This window comes from Mustelus asterias, chromosome 3 (assembly GCF_964213995.1).
Source record: "Mustelus asterias chromosome 3, sMusAst1.hap1.1, whole genome shotgun sequence".
Classification (NCBI taxonomy): Eukaryota; Metazoa; Chordata; class Chondrichthyes; order Carcharhiniformes; family Triakidae; genus Mustelus; species Mustelus asterias.
The window spans coordinates 28,295,813-28,314,683 of NC_135803.1; the positions used below are offsets into that span (position 1 = coordinate 28,295,813).

Here is an 18,871-nt window from a genome sequence, read left to right on the forward strand (position 1 = left end):
GTTTTTCCAGCACTTGCTGTTTTTATTTATCTCCTCCTCCTTGTTGCTGCTGATTAGTCAGCCACAAAGTGGAACTGATTATAGAGAGGTCAGGCAAGTTTGACATTCAATGGCATTCCTATCATTGAATCCCCCACTATCAACATCTGGGGGGTTACTATTGACTAGAAACTGAACTGGACTAGTCATAAATTATAAGGGCAGGTCAGAGGCTAGAAATCCTGCAGTAACTAACTTACCTCCTGACTCCCCAAAGCCTGTCCACCATCGACAAGGCTCAAATCAGGAGTGTGATAGAATACTGTCCACTTGTCCGGAGAGTAGCAGCTCTAATAACACTCAAGAAGCTATCCCAGAGAACAACCCACTTGATTGGCACCCTTTCCACAAACATTGACTTTCTCCACCACCAACAAACAATGACAGCAGTGTTTACCATCGACAAGATGCAGTGTAGAAACTCAACAAGGTTCCTTCGACAACACCTTCCAGGACTGCCACCATTTAGAAGGACAAGGGCAGTGGACATATGGGAACATCACTGCCTGGAAATTCCCCTCCAAATCACTCACCATCTCAACTTGGAAATAAACCACTGCCGTTCCTTCACTGTCGCTGGGTCAAAACGTCCACCCTAACAGCACTGTGGGTGCACCTACACACACGGACTCCAGGGTTCAAGAAGGCAGTTCACCATCATCTTCTCGAGCAATAAGTGCTGACCTAGCCAATGATGCCCACGTCCCATGAATGCAAAAATACATTTCTTAAAAGAAAAGTAAATATCAGGAAGGAAAAACTGATTTTCTGAAGGCCAAAATCTGAACTCAATTGTTTCATTTGTCTTTGCTGGGAGGCTCTCTTCTAGTTACTTTACCTTTCTTTAGATGTGTTCATTCTCATTGGAGATATTTTATCCATCTTTGGTGAGAACTAAGCAGTTTACCAACCGGTTTGGATATGGCAAACTGCCAAACATATAGTGAAGGTAAGTGGTAAATTTGCAAGGACATATTAGTTGAGTTTAATGGACAAGAGAAGATGCAGAGCAGTGGAAAGATGCTGATAGCTTCAGGTCAAAGACATTGGACTTCAACAATAACTTAAAAAGAGAGTGCTGAAAATACTCAGCAGATCTATTTCAGATTTCCAGCATGCACCTTATTTGGTTTTCTTTCATATTAACTTTGCTGTTGCATTTTTCGACTCTCTGGTTTTCTGTACTTTCTCCAACTATTTAGTCTACTTTAGCCAATGGATTGACCATCAAATGTTTTAGTTTGTTAACGAGCCGGCAAAGATGAATACATTTTTTTCTCTCGTGGTTGTGCCTTTAAGGAAACAATTTTTCTGATTATCACACATGAATCAGAATATTACTTCTTGTGACTTTGTCTGTGGCCCAGACAGTGAGTCCCTTTTGGTGGCAGCAGGATGTGTGGTAATGAATGGCCTTTACATGGAGAAAAGAAAACAACTCTTTCAAAATATATTGAAATAAAAAGAAACACTCTGCAACATGGCAAAAAATATGTAGCTTATACCATTTGTGCCAACACCAACAAATGGAAAAATGTGTTAGTCATAACTTTGGCTTGTTTTCCCACAATGAAACATTTCTAACTGTAACAGCCAAAAAAGAAGTGTGGATCCAAGGTCCTGGGTTCTATGTTCTCTGAACAGTGGGAGGTTGGAAGGAAGTTGTGATTTGGGACATGTTCAATGAAAATTCTCGACCTCCCTTTGTGTTCAGCTTGCACTAAGCAAATTAACTTTAGCTTTTGTACAGCAGGGTTCAAAACTCTTTTAATGCATTGAATTCTTGGGCAAATTCACACAGTTGGCTAATGTCAAATTAGAATGAGCTGCGTGTCCTGGCATGCCCCACAGGACAAATGGTGGTGGGCAGTTAGATATGCAAAGGTTTTGGACCTGATATTAGTTTGAGTTCAATTTTCTTGTATGGGAGTAACATCAAAACTGTCGTTACCATACTGCAAAATGACTTTGAGCACGGGGCGGCACAGTGGGTAGCACTGATGTCTCAGCTCCAGGGACCCGGGTTCAATTCCAGCCTTGAGTGAATGTCTGTGTGGAGTTTGCACATTCTCCCCGTGTCTGCGTGAGTTTCCTCTTGGGGCTCTGGTTTTCCTCCCACTGTCCAAAGATGTGCAGGTTAGGTGGATTGGCCATGCTAAATTGCCCGTTAGTGTCCCAAGATGTGTAGGTTAAATAGATTAGCCATGGTAAATGTGTGGGGTAACGGGGGAGGGCCTGGATAAGATACTCTGTCAGAGAGTAGGTGCAGACTCGATGGGCTGAACGGCCTCTTCTGCAATGTAGGGACTCTGTGATTCTATTCTATGATATTGGTAGCATGTGTGGATGAATACAAGCTTAAAAATTCTACCTTTGGACGTCATTCAATTAAATTGAACAAAAAAAACAGTTTTGATAGATTCAGGATAAGGACAAATTGCATTGACGAAATATTCTGACTTTGGGCTTTTTTTGCTGCTGAGCTGATGAGGAAATGCTGATATTTATCATTGTTCAAAATATGTCCTGGTCATCTGTGGTTGGGCTGAGTAAACAGGTGAGGTAGGAAACAAATCACTAGTTTCCAGCGCTGTCTTGCTTTGCAGAGACTCCTGTTAGGAGTCCAGATGTTTGGTTTTGGCAAGATTGGGTGGAGCTGTGATGAACTCCTCCATTCAATGCTTACTTATAGGTTCACACAAGAAATGGACACTTAACCAAACTGCTGGAAGACCTCTAGTTCAGTAGAGCCATGTCATCAGATGCACTAACTTGAAGGATGAAAATCAGTGGAAAACTGACAAATTTGTAAAACAGCATGTGGTTACCCATTGCATGGTGTAGCAAAAAGACAGTGTTAATCCCACACTGCAATGATCTCCAAATTTAGAGAGCAAGACTCTTACTGGAGTCATAGCTTGTGTACAAGCAGCAAAGGAGTGAGTAAAATGTATTAAATGTAGAGAGTATTTAACAGTGCCTCAAAATAAACAGTAAGATTTGAGGTACCTCATGGCACAATGTGCAGAGACACTAAACTTGGGTTTAAATCAGCTGAGTTGAATGGGTCAGATGATAGTCACCTTTCTCTGCAAACTTTAAAAGTCCACTGTGACATGATTTTGGGCAGTTTTAAGTCAATTTTACTGAGCAAATTGACTGCACAAAACTGTCCATTACTTGAAGCTTATAGTAATTTTTCTTGGACAATGAATTGGGAATGAAAATGTCACACTGGTATCAATTGCTCCCAGTTATAACAGGAGCTTTATTTTGCATCTATCCAATTGGCAATGGGTACTAGAAACATAAAATGGTTCTATTCCCCTCACTAGTGCTCTGCACCTGAAAAAGTACAATAATTCTAAATTTAAATTAAATGAAGTAATAGAGGAGGTACAGTATTCTTCATGGGAATACATCTTGCAGAATTCAAACCACACTCCTATGTCGAATACATGTTTGGCAAATCTGATATTTTGATTTTGTAAACATTTCTTGCAATTCTCTGGCATTTAGTTTTGGTGCATCTTCTGTATTTTCCAGTGTTTCTCACTATCCATCAGTTAGGTTTTAATGCAGTTGTGTGCTTCTTTCTCTTCTAGAAGCTCAGTGGGAGCATGCAGTCAGATGAGGGAACAGAGTGGCTTCTTGAACTTCTCACTGAGGTACAGTTGCAACAGTATTTCCTACGCATCCGCGATGACCTCAATGTTACCCGGCTCTCTCACTTTGACTATGTGAAAAATGAGGACCTTGAGAAAATTGGAATGGGCCGTCCTGGTAAGTTCTATTCTTTGCAGTATTTTTTATGTTCCTTTCTATGTAGGATTTATAACACAAAAACAATCCCACAAGGCCACATACAAGTGTTCAAATATAAAAAAGTAGTGACTGTTGTATTACAGATATATCGGGGAATGATTGATATATATATATATATATATATATATATTTCTTGATGCAACTGGATAGTCATTGTCATTACAACATTGTGCATTCAAACTTAACAAAAGATAGAATAAGGTGGCACAAGATACCTATTTGGCCATGAGAATAGCTTCGGACCAGATATCCAATCTACTCCCAAGACTGCCTACTTCCCCCCCGCCTCAGTAACATTCCCTGTCGGTGCCCATGCTGCAGCTCATCTGCTGCTGAAATTCTTACCTGTGTATTTGTTACCTCCAATGTTCTCCCAGCTGACCTCTCTCCTTCCACCATCTATTAAGTATTAAGTCGAAAGCATCCAAAATTCTGCTTCTCATATCTTAACTCCAAGTCCTCTTCACCCATCAATTCCATGCTTGCTGATCTATGTTTAGTCCCAGTTTTGCAAAGCCGCAAGTGTAAAATTCTCATCCTTGTTTTAAATCCTTACCTGTCCTCACCCATCCCCATCTCTCTAATCTCCTACAACCTTCCAAGAGCTCTGCTTTCTTCAAATTCTGACCTCTCCTGCATTCACATACTCTAGCATTAGTGGCCTTCAGCTATCTCTGCTCTAAGCTCTGGAATTCTCTCCCTAAGCCTCTCTGCTTCCCTGTTCCTCTTTCCCCTTTTAAGGTGTGCTTTTAAACCCGCCTCTTTGACCAATAACTTGGTCATCTGTGATAACCCCCATGAGGCCCATTGGGAATCTACAATTGATCTCTCTGTGGGGTTCATTGACTATGAGTTCCCCTGATACAGGTAATGGCCTGCCCAGCTAGAACTCATAAGGCAAGCCTAGGACTGGACCTGCAGATACACACTAGTCTCACGCGGAGACTAGCTTGATTTTGGCTTTACTTTACATCTGTAAATACATGATGTTCCTTTCCAGTCCGATTTCCTGAGTTATTACATCATCTGTCCCAATAAGTGGCTTAGTGTCACGTTTTGTTTGATAGTGAAGTGCCCTTAGATTTTTCTATAACTTTGGACATTGCACAAATGCAAATTGTTGTTGTTGAATATTCACTCAGAAAGGTGGCAGAGATGACTGACTTTTGGTTGGTCCAGTTGCAACCCAGCTATCTATCAGGTTATCTTATAATCAAACATGCTATTACATTTCATTTACTTGTTTTAAAATAGCTAGGATTTTAAACAAATATTTTCTTCAGAATGAACACCTGGAGATTAGTTGACGCCAAGCAAAGTTAGATTGACTGCCAGATCTGGAGTCAGTCAGGACTTGTGGGGTTTGCACAATATGTTAACTTTTATTTGGCCATGGCCGATACAGTCCCTTGGAAACTAGATGATGTGACAACACCTGTTTATCAGCATTCTGTGAATAATGTTTTTCTTCAATCGTAGATTATTAAAAAGCTGCAGCTTCACAGATATTTGATGGTCTAAGTACTAGGGATTACTGTGTAGTGTTTAGCTCTGGCTAGAGAAACAAGCTCCAAGAATGAACTGATTGTCCAGGTATAAAAATATATGAAAATCCATGAAAGACTGCTCACTCAATAGTGAGAAATATGCTCTGAAAAGATTTGGTAATCCTTATAGTCAAATTCCAATTTTATTTAACTTGAATCTATGAAGGGTATTACGATCCTCAGCCAGATCCCAGGGACATTGGGGGGTAATAGGTTAGAGACCAATAGCATCGGAACACAGCAACAAGAGTGGGCCATTCAGCCCATCAAGTCTGCTCCGCCATTCAGTATGATCATGGCTGATTATCTACTTCAATGTCTTTTTCCAACATTATCCCCATATACCTTTATGCCATTTATACTTAGAATCTCTGCTTTAAACATACTTCATGATTGAGCTCCCACAGCCCTCTGGGGTAGAGATTTCCAAAGATTCACAACCCTCTGAGTGAAAAGGAATCCTCCTCATCTCGGCCCAAAGTGGCTTTCCCCCTTGTTTTGAAATTTTGCCCTGTGGTTCTAGACTCTCCAGCCAGGAGAAACGTTAGCTGTATTTACCCTGTCTATCGTTTTAATTAGCTTTCAATTAGATCACCCCTTATTATTCAAAACTCTAGAGAATACAGACCTAGTTCCCCCAATCCCTTTTCATAGGATAGTGCAATCATTCCAGAAACAAGGCTGATCAACTGTCATTCCACTCCCTCTATGGCAATAATATTCTTCCTAAAAGTGAGAGGACCCAAACTGCTCACAGTACTGAAGGTGCAGTTTAACCGAGGTTCTGCACAATTGAAGCAAGACTTTGATTCTCCTGAATTCAAATTCTTTTGTAATTAATGCTAATATATCATTAGCCTTTCTAATTGCTTGCTGCATCTGCATGTTAGCTTTCAGTGACCTATTGACGAGGGCACCCAGGTCTCTGTATATCTACACTTTCTTCTCTCTTACCATTTAAAGAATGCTGTGCACATCTATTCCTCCTATCTCACATTCTTCACATTTTTCCACCTGATACTAAGCCTGTTCAAATCCCCTTGAAGCCACTTTGCATCTTCCTCCCAACACATATTCCCACCCCGTTTTGTGTCATCCGCGAACTTGGGAATATTACGTTTGGTCTCCACATCCAAATCAGTGATTTTTATTGTGAGCAACTGGGGTCCCAAATACTGATCCTTGAGGTATCCCACTCGTCATTGCCTGTCAGTATAAAAATGACCCATTTATTCCTATTCTCTGTTTCCTGTCTGTGAACCAATCGTTGATCCATGCCAATATATTGCCTCCTATTCCATGTGCTCCTCTTGTGTTGGACTTTTACCTTCTGGCCTTCTGAATATCCCAAGTACACTATATCCATCCCTTTATCCCCTTTATCAATTTGGTTAGTAACATTCTCAAAAAAAACTCCCAACAGGTTCATCAAACATGATTTCCCATTCATAAATCCATGCTGACTATGTCCAATCAGACCATTATTACCCTGTCCTTTATAATAGATTCAGGCATTTTCCTTACTACTGATGCAAGGTTAACAGGTCTGTAGTGCCCTGTTTTCTCTCGCCGACCCTTCTTAAATAATAAGGTGACATTTGCTACCTTCTAATCTGTATGAACAGTTCCAAAATCTATACAATTTTGGAAGATGATCATCAATGTATCCACTATTGCCAGAGCTGCTACTTTCAACATTCTAGGATGTAGCATATCTGGTCCCAGGGACTTATCAGTCCCATTAATTTCTTCAATACAACATTCTTAGTAATATTAATTTCCTTCAATTCCTCATTCTACCTAGTCCCTTGGATCCTGAATTCTGGGAGAGTCCTGTATCTCCCTCAGTGAAGACAAACACAAAGTGATCATTTAACTTCTCTGCTGTTCTCTACCCCCATTATCCCCCATAGGTTCTCCTAACTCTGCCTGTAATGGACCCATATTTGTCTGAGCCAAACATTTTAAGAACAAGAACAAAGAAAAATACAGCACAGGAACAGGCCCTTAGGCTCTCCAAGCCCTCATGATGCCCTAACTAAACTAAAAGGAACCTTCTGCCTTATTTGGTCTATTCCCTCCCTATACATGTATCCATCCAGATGCCTCTTAAATGTTGTTAATGTGCCAGCTTCTTAACAAGGGACAGCCCGTAAATATCTAAAGGAGCAAAAAGATCAATACCTTCCTTTTTTTCATGGGTGGTAGAATAAGCAATGAGGCTGGAGACCCTCTGACTGTTTTTGAATAGCAGTCTGTTGGAGTCGACCATCAACAATACTGTGATCATCTGAGGCTTCCAGGAATGATAGTTTCCTCACTCAAAAGCTGGCCTTCAAGGGACCTCCTTGTGTCAGTGGAGTATTTACATGACCTGCACCCCAAAATGTGGGAGTTCCGGTTCAATTAGGTAGTGTGCAGGTCAGGTGTAATCTGATTTTTTTGCACAGGCCCTGTGGGGTTGGGAATTGCAATTTCCTGACATGTTTTAGGAGGCCCTGACTGGGAGTTGTTTTTCCATGTGAAGATTGTTCTTGCCACAATGTGTAATTTAAATAGCAAAAATTTGTTCAACAGGACTTCATACAAAATGTCTCTCAGTCTGGTATGGCCTTTTTATGAATTATTAACCTGCAACTTTAAGTACGAGTGTGTTTGGCATTTTATCCAATTAACTTTGGAGAACCTGATGCTCTTCTAATTAGAAACAGCATGCTTCTGATTCTACTTATGGTGCCTTTCACAACTTCAAGACATCCAGAAGTGCATCACAATGAATAAATTATTTTTGAAGTGCTTATTGTTATAATGTAGACAAAGATCTAAAATGGAGATGCTAATATGGATTGGTAAGCGAGGAGAAAATCACCAAACTTACCATCTCCTGCCACAGTTTAGAGATGGGTGTCTTGAAATAGATCCAACTTAAAGTAAGTGTTACAAATGCAAAATTTTGAGGTGATTATTTGTAATTTAATGTAAAATAGAGGAATAAAGAGAGTCATGTGACCTATGAGCTTTGTGACAACAAACCTGTATGGCTAGGTTCCAATGGGGACAAGGGGGCCCAGGTTGAGACTGACTGGGAGCAGCATGTAAAATACTCACACATGAAAACAAAAGATGAGTGCAGAATTCTTGCTGCTGTTTACGCTGGCGGGATTTTACGCCAATGGCATATCCCCATTGCAGGTTTCCCGGCAGTGAGGGGTGCGTTCAGCGGGAAACCCCGTTGACAACAGGATCATAAGATCCCAATGCCAGTGAGCAGCACACCACCTCCCACTGCCACAAAACACAATGCTGAGCTCAGCTGGTCTGACTATGAACAGACTTCTGATCTCCATGTTTATTTTTGAAAGAGAGAGAGATTCTCCCAGAGACACAGGGCTGCAGTTAGTGTGGCCAGCAGAATGGAAAAGACTGCGGGTCCTCTGGCACCTACCAGTCAGAATGCTGGAGTAAAAGCAGTTTCTGGTTGAAGTGACATTCTAAGTCTCTGGAATATTTGCCCTGGCGAGGGCAGGTGGAGAAAATACCAGAGTGGACCTTACTGCTGGTAGACAGTTTAGAAATTCTCTGAAAATTGAGGGAAATGCCTTTTGATGAGCACTTGACATTGTGACTCAGTGAAACGGGAAGATGCGAACTTTTGGAAGGTGTGGACTGTTTGCTATAAGACTACAATCCTGCGGCAAGCACACTGTAAAGTATATACCTGCAGTGTGGGGCTATCAGTTGGGTCAAGATATTAATAAGGGTTATTGTTTCTGTAGTTTTGGCACAAGTTCCCCACTAGGTAATGTTTAGTTGAAGTTGCTTTTAATTTGTTTGGTACAGTCCACGTGTTTAAACTTGAAATCTTGTTGTGCAATTCCTTTAAGATGGTCACCGAGAATTCAATTATCTTTTTAAAAAGTTATTGGTCTGTACAGGGATAATAACGCAAGCGAGAACTTCATTTATATATTTAAGTCAGGATGCCATAACGTGTTTAGTGCCCCAGTGCAAATTTGGTCTTGTTTATTCCATACTGTCTGATGAATCATATTTTCCTGTGACTTCTGTTAATGTATGTTATTTTTTAGGACTTCTATTTTACTACTGAAGAAATGCTCAGTATTTGTCAATGTAGTGGAAGGGGAAGGTATGTGAGGAAATGTTTAAAAGGAGTACTTGATTTTCAGTAGCCAGTTGGTTACTGACCTAAATTATGTGAAAAGATAGAAAACTTATCATTATTGCATCTAACCAGATGTAGTCTTAAATCTGTGTTTCTGTCACCATTTAGCATTTTGTACTATATGTGGAACTGTTCCTTAGAGAATAACACAATCCATTGTCTGTTCACAGGCCAGAGGAGGTTATGGGAAGCTGTAAAACGAAGGAGAGCAATGTGCAAGCGTAAATCCTGGATGAGCAAGGTACACATGTAACTCTTGTGTATGTTATTATTGCATCTGCTTTGAAAGAAATTTTGAATTCTGTCCCTCATTTCTGAAAAGACACACAGTTATCTCTGCAAGCTGTCTTTTGCTGTGCTTTATATGGGAAAATGTCAGAGTTGGGTGCTAATTTTGCTAAGTCTGCATAGTTTTATATTATTAAAGAACTCTCATTTTTCATTGCACACGCACTCAAAAGTTACATCATACCTTAGATGTCAAACAACTTAAAATTCAGGATCTCCCTAACCATTAAAAGGCGAGTGACCTTCACTTCCAAATCCCAAACATCCCTGCACATCTTGCCATTGCCTGTTTCTTGCCTCTTACAATTGTCAATGCCTAGTAACTGGTTGAAGAAATTAGAGTTATGATGGAAATATTGATGGGTATTTTCATCGCCTGCCCCAAGTCTCCATACAGCGTGGAAATCTAAATATGAGAGCAAAAAAATGGAATGGGTGAGGGGGGAAAGCTTAAGGTTGCTGTCCATCAGGAATTTGTTTCATTTTTGAGAAGAGTAACGGTATCTGCTAACACTTGCAGTCAAGACTCACTTATGAATAAAAGCTGTAGCTATGGTACAGAGGGCAACCAGTGGCCACAGAAACGTATCCCTTTAGAGGGGGATATGACAATGGTAAACTATCCTTTTTGTACCTTCTCAACCTGCAGAGAGCCTTTGACATGGTTGAGCATGCCCTTCTCCTCTAATGTCTTTCCATTGTCAATCAGGTAAAACACCAATGGCCTGGTTTCAGTCTCACCTGCTCAGTCCTAGCTGAAGAATCAGGTACAATTACTTCATGCTCCCACGCCATTGCACTTGACATCTCCCAAGGATATATTCTTGGCCCCCTCCTTTTTCTTATCTACATGCTACCCCGTTAACCATTGGTTTGCATATGTACGCTGATGACACCCAGTTCTACCTCTACACTCAACTCCTCCACTGTTGCTAGATGGTTAAGCAGAAATTTCCTCCAATGAAATATTTGGGAAGTTCGAAAAATATCTTTGGTCTGCAAATTTTGCCTAATTAAATATTGGGAAAACTGAAAACAATGTATTTAGTCTGCCCAAGAAACATTGTTCCCCAATTCCATCACTGTCTCTGATAACTGACTGAAGCTGAACCACCCTGTCGCCACCTTGGTGTCATATTTGACCCTGAGGTAAGCTTCTGATCAGGTACCTACACCACCACTAAAACCACCTTTTCTATCTCTGTCATATCACATGATTCCACCCCGATTCAGCTTATCTACTGTTGTAAGCACCATCCATGACTTAGTTACTCCAGACTGGAATGTTCCCAAACATTCCTGGCCAATCTTCCACATTCACCCCTTGGGAAGCTTGAGGTCATCCCAAACACTGCTTGCTGTCCTTTTTGTACTAAGTCCTGTTCAGCAATCATTTATTCACTGACTTATACTGACTCGCGGTCAAACAGTGCCTTGATATTAAAATTCTCATCCTTGTTTTCAGATCTTTCTATGGGCTTCACTTCTTCCTATTACTGTACTCTCTATTCTCACAATGCTCCAAGATATGTGACCATTTAATTCTCGCTTCTTGAACATCCTTGATTTTAATCACTCCATTATTGGTAGCTGTGTCAGCTGCCTAAGTGCTATGTTCTGGAATCCTCTCCCTAAATCTCTGACACTATCTCTCTTTCCTCAAGATGCTTCTTAAACCTACCTTGTTTGGCCATTTACTCTAATATTACTATGTGGCTTAGTGTCAGAATTTGCTTTGTGACATTCCTGCAAAATATCTTGAGACATTTTATTACTTTAAAGGTGCTTCAATAAGGGCTGCACAATGGCAAAGTGGTTAGCACTGCTGCCTCCAGAGCCAGGGACTCGGGTTCGTTTCCTGCTTGGATGACTGTTTTTGGAGTTTGCATGTTTTTGGAGTTTGGAGTTTCCTCCAGGTGCTCCGGTTTCCTCCCACAATCCAAAGATGTGCAAGTTAGGTGGATTAGCCATGGTAAATGCAAGGGGTTACAGGGATTGGACGAGGGTGGGCCTGGGTAAAATGCTCTTTCAGAAAGTCAGTGAAGACTCAATGGGTCGAATGGCCTCCAACATTGTAGGGATTCTACAGATTCCAATTCTAAGTTGTTGTAATTTGAGAGAGGAAGGAAGAAAACTGGTGAGGAAGATAAAACTGATTATTATCTGGGACTCATCAAAACTTTCCCTAGCCAGCATCGAGCTCAGTATATCTTTGCAAATGAATGAAAAAGGTCACAGGAATGGACAAAAGAAGCAACATGGCTTGCAGACTGAGCTGAATCATTATGAATTAGGGACTACTTCTATCACAGCAGTATGCAACAGGCTATCAACAGGAGCATCTCAATGCAGCTTAAGTTATCCAATAATACCTGTATCTGTTACAATTGAATTGTAGGTCCCTCTGAAGCTTCATACCTTCCTATTAACTAATCTCTATTCTCTCAATACTCCAAGATATGTGTTCATTTAATTATTGCTTCATGAATATCCTTGATGGAAAAAGCAGCATCACAGGATGGATGTTTGCTAGTGAGATGTTCACAATCTGAAACATATCTTGGGGGATGTAATAGGAGATGATCAAGCAGTCAAATGGTACGGGACTATCCTATCTGGTTCCAAGTTCATGTTTGAGTGTTGGAACTACTCCAGAATTTCCTTGATAATATAAACAAGGCATTGATTAGGTTATCCTGGTTGACTAACCTGGTACCATAACAATCAAGTTTTAATTGAAATAAGCGTCAGTGATTTTCGTAGTCCTTTCTGAGGGTTCCTTTGAGAAGGGAAGGTTTCATTGCCATAGCAACAGTGCTTTCAGACGGCCTTGTAACAACTAACAATGCAAAGCTGATTTGAATTGGAAGTACCAGCGCATAAGTGGCAGAACTCCCATGTCTGTATATCGAGTTCCCAATTCAGTGTCTAAAATTATTTCTTTGCAAGCACGGTGTTACTTCTTTCCAAACAATTTTTTTAAAATCACTTTCTGAGATTAAAGTATCGTTCTCTTGGCAACTGAACTACATTGGCAGTGATTCACAAAGCTCCTTATTGTCATTGGGAATTTTACTTTGCATGATTTGCAACTTTAACAAGAAGATATGGGTGATCAGAACCTTAATCGGGTCACAAGCCATTATTTTAACTCCTTTTATGGAGTCGGATAATAATGTAGAACATTGATTTGCCAGCTGATCAATTATGTGGTTTTCAGACAGTCAAAAGAGATTGCCCATTCTTAAAGCTTCCCATCAGTTCTAAAAGAACAGCAGCTCCCAAAGAGTGAGGATCACTTCTTGTAAATGAGTTGCACCCACTTCAGAGATGTCATACTGCTGAACTCTCTGGAGGCCCGTGGCTTCATCGCATGACTGGATGCTGGGCAGCTGCAAAATGCGAGTTACCCAACTGGGATCAGTAGGCTTGGATTTACTAGTGTTAGCTTGACAAAAATAGAATGCAACAAAAATAGGATGCAGAGAAGATTTAGTTGTTAATTGCCAATTTTCCTTTGAGAGGCTTCTCCTTTACTGCTGGAATTTGGAATGGGATGGGGATTGCAAAAAAATTCTAACTTTTTAATCATCACACTATATCTATGAATGCAGACATCTTGGGCCAGATTTTCGCCATGGAAGTGGGTAACAGAGACCAAGTATGTTTGTGTCTCAAACCCGCATCCAATGGGAAACGAGCTGAAGTCCAGATTTTTGCAGAGGCAAGCCCTTAATTGAAATGGAGATGGATTTCCCTTCCAAATAAAGCTAGTGGGGACAAGAATGAAAGTGCGTTTACCATCCCCAAGGCAATCATCACTGAGGCTGCTAGTTGTCCTGAGTCTGTGCCAAGCCTGCCACTGCACTTTAAAGGAATCGAGATATCACCGGGAAACAGGAGGCTGGACACCTGTGAGGGAAAGAGGTCCTTTTCCCTCAGGGAGGCAGGAGACCACCTCGTCTTCAGCAGGGGCATTTATCTGTTCAGCATCATCTACCTCTGCCTCCAAATCTCCCTTTCTTACTTCAGACTCTTGCTCCCCTCTAATGAGTTGTCCACACATCCCTGGAGGACCAGGTTATGGAGAGCACAGGAGGTGTTTCAGAGCACCATCTGACCAGTCCATACATCAGACTCCGTGTTCTCTGAGCCACCAATGCCCTATTACTTGATGTTCAGCCTCAATGAAGGGGCATCTGTCACCCGGGTGTGCAATCACCTGAAATTCTCAGAGGTCTGGAGCTGGCAAGGGCACAGATGTCTGTGACCGTCTGCCTAGAGAGTTGCAGTTTCCTTTGGCACTGGTTCTCAGTCTTGTCCAGGTAGTTTCAGTGCTGATTAAGAATCTGTGATTGGGGTAGTGTTACCTCCATGCCCTTGACCTTCTCCTGCTCTCCTTATACCTGTTGCTCTGCACTTTTCTGTGCAGGCTGCTTCTCCTCATCTCCAATGGCCTTGATTTCTGTGGGCACTGTACCTATTCCCAGCTGCACCCTTTCTGGTGCTCAAGTGGAGTCAATAAAGTCTTGCCCACTGCTTCAATGCCCACTTGATGCCATGAGGGTGATGACCCTTGATCTGCTAAATTCTTAATTTTGTCTCCCCTCTTGTCCTGGCATGGACTGGTGCAACATGAATTTCAAAGGTTAAGCCCTTTAAAACTTTTTAAAATTTTTCTCTTCTCCCTGACCTCCCCGCAGCTGGTCTGATTCTGACAGCTGCTTGATGCCCACACTCCCCACCAGACGATTCCAACTGGTTGCAGAGTCAGGCTTTTATCAATCCCTTAACAGCTTTAAGCCTCTTTAGATGTGCGGGGCAAGTTCGGAGGCCAGCCTTTGTTAAAATCGGTGACTCCTCCGTTCTGGCTCAAATTGGGCTGTGAAATCTGGCCTCTTAGAATTTGCAGTAATGGGTGACTTGTGAGCTTCACTCAATTTCTGAGATGTTTTGCCTCATTTGAACATAACAAATCAGTGGATCACTAGACTTGATTTCTTTCAGGGGAGAATGTGAACTGGTTTGAATCTCAAGGAAAGGGAGTTCATTTTCTTATAAGAGTTGTTTATGCTTTGTACTAACTTATTTACTGTTACAAGCTGGGCTGTAATGAAATATGTGACTGTTCTTTTATAGTATTTTGCTTGGCCCAGAATTTCTGTGGATTCTTAGTTAAAACCTCTCCCTCTCTCTCTGTCTCTCGCTCCCTCTCTCCCTATGCCAGAAGTACAAACAAACAGGAAATCCAGGATTAAGTAGCTTCTAAAATTACATGTGTATATTGCCGTTTTTGGCAGCAGTGACTGATAGTGTAATCAGTGGCTCAAGGTCCTGGTACCAATCAATCAACAGATCACAGCTTCTCAGTGACAAAACCTACACCCGCTTTTATCATTCAGGATGAACACAAACCACAGGCAATTCCTTGGCAAGGAATGAGTTTAAATAATGTTCCTCCTGCTCACAGCATTATTTTTAACCAGTCGCCTTTTGCTAGAAGAGGACTAAGTCTTTTGATCCTCCTTTCTGTAGTTATACTTAGCTAATGGACAGCTTAACCTTAGTACAGCAGAAGTGTAACCCTTTCACTTACTACTTGTTTTGAGAGAACAACCAGCTTCATTTGAGGCCTTGAACTCTTTTCGAAATCTTTTGGTTGCAATGAGTTGCTCAGCAGGATGTTTACAATAGAAATTAAATAATCATAATATACAATATGAGAGTGAGGATAAAATATTGCTGAACAACAGCTAAAATTCTAGATAGAATAAAGCCATGGTCAAAAAGGGTGAGTTTTAGTATTAAGCATTTTTTCAAATAAAATTAATTCTCATTCTTTCCTTTTTTTAATTCTTCCATGGGTATGAACCTTGCTAGCATGGCCAGCATTTGTTGCTTATCCCTAATTACCCTTGAGAAGATGATGGTGAGCCACTGTTTTGAACTGCTGCAGTCCTATAGTGTGCATATATTGTAGTGTTTTTATGGAGGGAGTTCCAGGATTTTGCCCCAGTGACAGTGACGGAACAGCAATATACTTTCAAATGAGCGTGGTCTGTGGCTGAGGGGAACTAGCGTGCGGTGGTGTTCCCATGTGTCTGCTGTCCTTGTCCTTTTTGATCGTTGAGTCACGGGTTTGGAAGGTGCTGTTGAAGAAGTCTCGGTGAGCTGCTGAGTGCATCCTATAGATGTTATGCACTGATGCCACCGTCTATTGGTGGTGGATAGGTTGCCAATCATGTGGAAAGGTGTTGAGCTGCTCCAGTGTTATCGGAGCCATAATCATCTAAGCAAGTGGAGAGTATTCCATCACATTCTTCAGTTGTGCCTCGTAGATGGTGGACAGGCTTTGGGGGAGTCAGGAGGTGAGTAATTCGGCAAAGAATATCCAGCCTCTGACTCACCTTTGTAGCCAGAGTATTTACATGGCTGGTCTAGTTATGTTTCTGGTTAATGGTGTCAATGGTAACCACTAGGATGTTGATGTTGGGGGGAATTCAGTAATGGTAATGCCACTGAATATTTGTGTGGCATGAATATAACTTGCTATTTGTGAGCTCAAGCTTGAATGTTGCCCAGGCCTTGCTGCAGGTGGACACAGACCACTTCAATATCTGGGTCATCGCAGATGGTGCTGAACACTCTGTAATCATTGGATAGCATCCCCATTTCTAACCTTGTAATGGAGGGTATGTTATTGATGCAGCAGTTGAAGATGGTTGTGCTTTGGACAGTACCTTGAGGAACTCCTGCTTTGATGTCCTGGGGTTGAGACTATCATCTTCTGTGTTAAGTATGACTTCAACTGGTGGTGCGTTTTTCCTGTGATTCCCATTGACTTCAGTTTTGCCGGGGCTCCTGGATGTCACACTCAATCAAATTCTGCCTTGATGTCAAACCTAGTCATGCTTCACTCCTGGAATTCAGCCCTTTTGTCCGTGGACCAAGGCACTTCTGAGGTCTAGAGCTGGATGGCGCTGGGGAACCACAATTGAGGGTTGATGAGCAGGTTGTTGCTGTGTAAGTGCAACTTGATAGCATTGCCACACCTTCCATCACTTTGCTGATGATTAAGAGGAGAATGATGGGGTGGTAATTGGCCCAATTGGATTTGTCCTTCCTTTTGTGGCCAGAACATCCCAGGGCAATTTTCCACATTGCTGGATAGATGCCAGAATTGTACCTGTACTGGAACAGCTTGGGTAGGATGTGGCTAGGTCGGGAGCACTATTCTTCAGTAATATTGCTGAGATGTTAGCATGGCCCATAGACTTCAATGTATCCTGTACCTTCTGCCATTTTTTGATATCACGTGGAGTAGGCTGAAGACTTGCATCTGTGATGCTGGGAAATTTCAGGAGGAGGTTGAGATGGATCATCCACTCAGCACTTCTGGATGAAGATGGTTGCAAATGTTTCACCTTGTCTTTTGCATTGATGTTCTTTGCTTCCCCATCATTGAGAATGGGGATATTTGTGGATCCTCCTCTTCCAGTTAGTTGCTTAATTGCCCACTGTTCACAACTGCATGTGGCAGGACTGCTGAGCTTTCATCTCTTTTGATGCTTGTGAGATTGTTTAGCTCTGTTGTATGCAGATTCTGCTGTTTGACACGCACATTGCAGCAGCACCAGATTGATACCTCCTTTCAAGGAATAGCTGGTGTTGCTTCTGGCACGCTCTCCGCATTGAATCAGCATCGATCCCCAGCTTGATTTCTTTTTTTAAACTGATTTACAGGATGTGGGTGTCGCCGGCTAGGCCAGCATTTGTTGCCCATCTCTAATTTCCCTTGGGAAGGTGGTGGTGAGCTGCCTTGTTGGACCACTGCAGTCCCTACATTGTAGGTGCACCCACAGTGCTGTTAGGGAGGGAGTTCCAGGATTTTGCCCCAGCCACAGTGAGCAAATGTGGTGATATATTTTCAGGTCAGGATGGTGAGTGACTTGGAAGAAAGCCTCCAGACACTGGTGTTCCCATGTGTCTGCTGCCTCTAGATGGTAGTGGCCATTTCTTTGAAAGGTGCTGTGCAAGGAGAGTTGGTGAGTTTCTGCACTGAATCTTGTAGATGGTACACACTGCTGCCACTGTTCATTGGTGGTAGAGGGAATGAATGTTTGTAGAAGGGATGCGAATCAAGCAGGCTGCTTCATCGTGGATGGTGTCAGTGTTCTTGAGTGTTATTGGCGCTGCACGTGCCCGGACAAGCAGAGAGTATTCCGTCACACTGCTGACTTGAGCATTGCGGATGGTGGACAGGCTTGGGAGTCAAGTGCTGTGTTACTCTCCACAAATTTCCCAACCTCTGACCTGTTCTTGTAGCAACAATATTTATGTTGCTGCTCCAGTTCAGTTTCTGGTTAATGGTAATCCCCAGGATAGTTGATATTCATGGCTTCAGTGATGGTAATGCTATTGAATGTCAAGGACGATGGTTCGATTCTCTCTTGTTGGTGGTAATCATTGCCTGGTACTTATGTAGCGCAAATATTACTTGCCACTTGTCAGCCAAAACCTGGGTATTGTCCCAGTCTTGCTGTATTTAGATATGGATTCCTTAAGTATCTGAGGACATTAGAAATCATAGAAATCATAGAAACCCTACAGTACAGAAAGAGGCCATTCGGCCCATCGAGACTGCACCGACCACAATCCCACCCACCTAGTGGTGTACCGCAAGGATCTGTTTTGGGGCCACTGCTGTTTGTCATTTTTATTATTGACTTGGATGAGGGCGTGGAAGGATGGATTAGTAAATTTGCGAATGACACTAAAGTCGGTGGAGTTGTAGAGGGTGCGGAGGGAAGTGGCAGGTTACAGAGGGACATAGATAAGCTGCAGAGCTGGGCTGAGAGGTGGCAAATGGAGTTTAATGCGGAAAAGTGTGAAGTGATTCACTTTGGAAGGAGTAACAGGAACACAGAGTACTGGGCTAATGTAAGATACTTGGTAGTGTGGGTGAACAGAGGGATCTGGGTGTCCATGT

The 18,871-nt window shown here is 42.0% G+C and overlaps 1 protein-coding gene across 10 annotated transcripts in view; it reads left to right on the forward strand.

Moving 5' to 3' along the window:
- tnk2b (tyrosine kinase, non-receptor, 2b) overlaps positions 1 to 18,871 on the forward strand; it is a 239,002-nt gene that overhangs the window by 159,167 nt on the left and 60,964 nt on the right. For all 10 annotated transcript variants that reach the window (XM_078206643.1, XM_078206669.1, XM_078206654.1 and 7 more), the window contains 2 exons: positions 3,645 to 3,822; positions 9,765 to 9,835. In XM_078206643.1, the coding sequence (XP_078062769.1) occupies positions 3,645 to 3,822; positions 9,765 to 9,835 (249 nt within the window). The remainder of the gene's footprint in view (positions 1 to 3,644; positions 3,823 to 9,764; positions 9,836 to 18,871) is intronic.